The sequence below is a fragment of the Panicum virgatum genome, chromosome 3K (assembly GCF_016808335.1).
Source record: "Panicum virgatum strain AP13 chromosome 3K, P.virgatum_v5, whole genome shotgun sequence".
Lineage (NCBI taxonomy): Eukaryota > Viridiplantae > Streptophyta > Magnoliopsida > Poales > Poaceae > Panicum > Panicum virgatum.
Genome location: NC_053138.1, coordinates 55740478 through 55746265, shown reverse-complemented (window position 1 = coordinate 55746265; position 5788 = coordinate 55740478). Strand labels below are relative to the sequence as shown.

General features: G+C 43.9%; 1 protein-coding gene across 1 annotated transcript; it reads left to right on the top strand.

Annotated features, from left to right (window-relative positions):
* The first annotated feature begins 353 nt into the window (after nucleotides 1–353).
* Nucleotides 354–5563, top strand: LOC120699742. Its single transcript, XM_039983802.1, has 7 exons — nucleotides 354–807; nucleotides 1927–2118; nucleotides 2287–2559; nucleotides 3456–3558; nucleotides 4001–4119; nucleotides 4290–4457; nucleotides 4553–5563. Exons 1-7 carry the CDS (start codon nucleotides 466–468, stop codon nucleotides 5168–5170), a joined length of 1815 nt encoding a protein of 604 aa, XP_039839736.1. The 5' UTR covers nucleotides 354–465; the 3' UTR covers nucleotides 5171–5563.
* Nucleotides 5564–5788: the final 225 nt, after the last annotated feature.

Below are 5788 nucleotides of genomic sequence, written 5' to 3'. Positions count from 1 at the left end.
CCATTTCAACCCACCCCAACCCGCCTCAACCCGCATTTATATAGAACCCGCCCCGACCCACCCCATTAACTAATACAACCCATTTTAAATCATCCAAACACATTCCATTTCAAAACCCACCTCATAAAACCCATTTCAACCCAACCCATTAGCAGACCTACATTTAACCAAACCCGATCACAATTGACTGCCCAAGTGCCGATGGCCCCGCATGTGGAGAAAAGAGCACGTACACAAAGTGAAGTGAAATGTAACGTTAAAATCCCAGGGGCAAATCCGTCTTTTGGTCCTTGGTCTCGCTCCAATTTAGCCGCCCGCAGCCCCCTCCCGTCCCGACCCAACGACCCCCCCCCCCCCTTCTCCTCGCTTCGACACCTACACACCTGCACACGGCGGAAACCCCGCGCGCGCGCAGGCGCCAGCGCCAGCGCGAGCTCGTGCTCTTTGCCCGCGCCGCCGCCGCCGATGGGCGCGGCGGGGACGGCGGTGCTGGTGTACCTGGTCCTGTCGGGCCGGCTCTGCGGGGACGCCGCGGGCGACGACCGGGAGGACCGGCTGCTATCGTCGGCCGTGTCGGCGGCCGCGGAGGCGCGGCGGCTGCGGAGGGAGGAGGCCCGGGAGAAGCGACGGCAGCGGAAGGAGCAGGCGCGGGCGGGGCGGCCGTGGCCCCCCGAGCGCGCCCCGGACGGGTGGGGCGCGGCCGCCGCCGTCGCGGCGCGCACCGTGCGGTTCACCTGGGCGGAGACGCTCGGCAAGTGGGCCCTCGGGGAGCTCGCCTTCGGGATCAAGTACCACATGCGGCAGCAGGTGCGTCCCCTCGCCGATCGCCGCCGTCGTACTCTACTACTAGCAGCTGCGTTCTTCCCCATTGCGCGCCGTGGAATGGTTAATTTGTTCTTGCTCGAGATTTTTTAAAAAAGATTTTCTACACTTGGAGGTGATTGGTTGCTTCCTTGGTGGTAGTAGTAGTATATATTTTCCTGGGTCGTCAAGCTTGCTTGTCGCTTTTTCCCATTTTTCCTTATCCCGTTTGAAAACCGCGAAAAGGAAAAATATCTCCTAGGAAGGATCTTGCGTGCAAGAAAAGATGGACCTTGGTCATGTGCAAGGATTCCTTTTCTCCTGCTCCGATTTTTCGTCGCCATTTATGCCGTAGATAGAGTAGGGCTTTACTTGCTTCTTTGTGCTCCCCTTCTTGAATCTTGATTGACGGCCTTTTTAAACGAAAATAGCGTGGGTTAGTAATTTGATCCTGCTCTGCTCTGAGCAGCCCACAGGACTAAATAGCGTGTGTTACTTAACAATATTTTTCTATATTATTGTTGATGGAAATCTTTTTGCTTCAGTTTCGCGGCAAGTCCGTACAGTTGCTTCCATTTTTGAACCAAGTCATACCTCAGCACTTACATGCTTATCCTAGCTAGCATAGGAGGTTACGTGGCTACTCGTGCCTAGTTCTCTCCTACGTTGCTGATGAGTGATGACATCTGTTTTGACGGAATGCTACTGGTTCATATATTTGGTGATATGAATATGATCCATCATATAGTGGAATCACTTTAGCATATTCCTATTAAATTTGATTTCTTGATTTCAAATCAGAGGGCTGTTTTATATAAAATAAATAACTAACCCTACTTTCTCTCCCCAAAACTGAACTCCACTTTCATTTATTTAGCCAGTAAAGATGTAAAGTTAAGCGATGGCTAGATTTGAACCTGATACGTAACTTTAGGATAAGATGCTAGTTGTCTCTAGTTGCTCAAAGTATTGTACATTCTAGAATCACAAGTGCTAAAAGATTTCTTCCAGAATTTTATCACCTCGCAGCCTTACCTTTTTGTAGTCTCTCATTTTTTATCAACCATGATGTCGGCAGACTACATTTTGAGATGGGTATGACATCAGTTTACCGTTTCATCTCAGGGTAATCTGCAGCATGAGTATGCTGGAAGCGATTCTGTACTACTGGATGGGCCTCAGGTAAGGCAGGAGCTGATTTCGCTACTCGGATACCTGAAGCTATGCATGTATTTCTCGAAGAAGCCATACAACGTGTTTTTGGAGTTTGGCGGATATGACCAGAACGATGTTCTTATAAAGAAATCTAAGGCGAGGGTGCGTAAGTATCAGTCATCTCTCTATTGTCAATTATGTATTGAAGTTTTTCAAGAAAAATTATGTATTGAGAGTTGAGACTTGGATGTCCCATGAGCCTTCATACCAGTACTAAACTAGTGATGATGAGTGAAGACTAACCGTCTGAAATTCTCTGCTATCATGCAGCTCTTGAAGCCTGCTTTCACAGTTGTTCGCGACAGAAGTAGCAAATGCTTTCTCCTTTTCATTCGTGGGGCTATCAGTGTTAAGGAGCGGCTGACAGCGGCAACTGGTGCTGAGGTTCCATTTCATCATGTAGTGGTCCAAGAAGGTCGTGTCTCCAACGTAGTGTTGGGGTATTCCCATTGTGGAATGGTTGCAGGAGCTCGATGGATTGCAAAACGAGCCATTCCTTGCCTAAGTAAAGCAGTGGAGCAATTCCCAGACTACGATATTAAGGTAATTTTTTCACTTCTTGCGAGCACCTATTCAGGTGATCTTTTGATGTTTAACCATTCTGCATCATCAATACTCATGCTATTGAATATTGATAGTCTATCTCTTTTAGTTTATCACGTCTGACTACAGATTTCCTCATTATCTACTAATTGTAATACATTAACAAACAAGTGAATGGTGATTCTCTAATTCTGAATTGATTTCATAACTTCATACTCCCTCTGTCCTGAAATATAAGGCATTTTTGTTTGTCCTTATATTTCAGGACAGAGGGAGTATCCAATTCACAATAGATGCTCACCAAACAAATTTCACCTAAAAGCAACCTAAGTTGCGAATGCTAAAGGTGGAACTGCAAGTTGTAACCAAGTGGATTTCCCCCCCTTGAAACCAAAGTAAAAGTACTGAAATGCTCTTGCTGTAAAGTATCATCAATGGATTTTGTGGGATTGTCAAGTGCTGAGCAAGAATGCTAACAAATAGATTGCCTAAACTACAAATGTGTGAACTTAAAGTTATGACTACCATGAGTAGATAGAATTAGTGCACATCACTCAGAGATGTTAAAATTTTAGCAAATTAGTATGAAATTGATGCCAAACAGCTTAATAGTGTTGTTTATGTGTGATTTCAATGTCATTACAGTTTTGTTAGCTAACTGGTGCATGCCAACTCCCATCACTTTCATGTACAGAACCTAAAAAATAATTTATTTATTTATTTCTTTCAGTTATTTTTCATTCTTATGATTGCTTATTTCAGAAGAGAACTTCTATCTATTCCTGCATTTGTTTATGTTTGACTTATCACAGACAGCATATGATGTTGAATATGTGTCTTGCATCTGACCCTTTCTTCGTTTTACTAACAAATGATAGCTTTTTTGTTTTATTTAGATCATTGGACATTCAATGGGAGCTGGGATTGCAACAATACTAACATACATCCTACGTGAGAATGAAAAGCTGTCATCATCCACTTGTATTGCATTTGGGCCAGGTACTGTTGTCTTTGTTTTACCGCAAGAAACGATAATTTTAACATTCAACACCATAAGTTGCGGAAAATCATTAAATTTCCATTTGCGAATATCACTAAAATGCCATATTGACCTCTTCCCCTCTTCCCGCTAAACTTTTAAAGACTGGTTCACCTGCCAGCATTTGCAATCATCCTTTTCGTTTTTAGAGAAAGCTCTAGCAACACCCTTAATAAAAAAAAGGATGGCAAAAACTCAAATAATGATGTCATATTTATAATGGCAATCAATGTTTTAAGATGGCCATGTTGAGCTATGCATCATCGGAACATATTCCTCTGAAATATATCCAGAAGCCTCATTACTAGAATCTAACATCTGCAAAAACAGAACATTACTGTTGTCTCAAAATTTTTTGTTTGAATACTTTGCGTGATGTATATTTCCACTATTTCTGTTCAGCTGCTTGCATGACGTGGGACTTGGCTGAGTCGGGCAAAGACTTTGTTACCACCATTGTTAACAGAAATGACCTAGTACCATCTTTGGGCATAGCTTCTGCTGCCAAGCTTCGTACAGAGGTACCTCTCAACCATTTTATTTCTTGAGATTTGAGTATCTGAGCAAAGTGAAACCCAGAACAATATTGAGTAGTTTTGTAGTTGTTTAGAAGGAAGGAAAATTACTTTCTGCAAACAGTTCCTGCCTTTACAGGAGAACATATATTTATCATCACGGTCAATGCTGGCAGGTTATGGCTTCATCTTGGGCACACGACCTTCGCAAACAAATTCAGCAAACTAGATTCTTAGGTTTTGTGAACCGCTCTGTGAGTTTCATCAGATCTCATGTGCCCTTCATCTCTGATCCAAGATCTAAGGTTGTAGATGTTGATATGCTGCAATCTCAGACTTCTGAGGTATGATATTCCAAACATTAGTTCTTGAAACAGATGAAATGGGAAATCACTTATGTCTAGTACTTATGAGTCGATTCCTCATGCCTTTCTGGCAGGCTGGGAGCAAGTCTTCAGCAGATACCCATGCTGTGGTAAAGAAACGCCCAGTGCTGGTTTGCTGGTCATGTGTTGCTGCACAGAAACAGACTGTTGAATCTTCTAAACAAACACATGACTTGGAAGATCAAATTGACACTACTGTCAAAACTGTGAAAGTTACTGACGAAGCTGCTGCTGAGCTAGTCACAATCGATCTTCGTGAGCTAAACCTTCAAGAATCAGATGAGGATGATGCTGACAGGGAGGGAAAGGAATCAGCACTGAAAGAAACAGACGAAGAAGAGGCCATGGAGCTCCTAGAGACCTTGACCGACGACAAGCAGGAGCTATCACCGTCAACCTCTGCTCAAGAGCAACACCAGCTATACCCCCCAGGGAGAATATTACACATGGTTGGATTGCAAGCAGCAGCAGCAGAAGTAACCACAAGTGAGCAAGGAGCCCAGGAGGAGGTTATCGCGCTGTACGAGACACCTCGACATTTGTACAGCAAGATTCGACTCGCGAGGTCCATGATAAGAGAGCATTACATGCCCAAATACATTAAGACAATGGAACAGTTGATCGAAAAGCTTCCAGAGGAGGACATTGACGACCAGATGGACTCGTTGTAGCATCAAAAATGTGTACAGGATAATTATTATATACAGATCATCGAAAGGGAAGCCATTGTTTCGGGTTGCTGGTACTTAGCTCTGATTGGTTCAAGGTTTGTGGTAGCAACCTAGAAGCTGTACAACACTACCCATTTGATTTTGGCCTGTCGATTTGTTGTCATTTCACTTTGACAGCCATCTCAGGAAGAGCTCAAAGAGCTTAACCTGGTGATGCATGGTTCAGTAATTTCAGCAGCAGAAGCAGTTGTTTCTAGTTTTGAATATTGTTTTAACCATTGAGTGATGTAGGCAGTTCATCTGAAAAGACACGTACCACTAACTGGTTATCAGTTAGGCGTTTATTTGAAAGAAAAAAAAGCCAAGTAGTACCAGTTCTGGTTTCTGTGATCAGTTTCAAGGCAGCTAATTTGAGATCTTCGTTGTCATGCTTTCTAAAGGCATCAAATTGATTTCTTGCTGTTGAGCTCCATATTGCACATTGGTATATTGCAGCTGGTGAGCTTCTACGGTGCAACGCGGCTGGCCGGTGTTGCCAGGTATTGACATGTGTGATCATGGTATTGCCAAACGAGCAGGTTCGAGGACGGTGACATGTCCAATTCGCAGCTGGGCCTG

Bases quoted from the DNA above. Each gene is read 5' to 3' on its own strand.
- LOC120699742 (XM_039983802.1), top strand. From the start codon at position 466: ATGGGCGCGGCGGGGACGGCGGTGCTGGTGTACCTGGTCCTGTCGGGC. The intron at 808-1,926 runs GTGCGTCCCCTC...GTTTCATCTCAG, and splicing joins AGTACCACATGCGGCAGCAG to GGTAATCTGCAGCATGAGTA. The intron at 3,559-4,000 runs GTACTGTTGTCT...ATTTCTGTTCAG, and splicing joins TTGTATTGCATTTGGGCCAG to CTGCTTGCATGACGTGGGAC.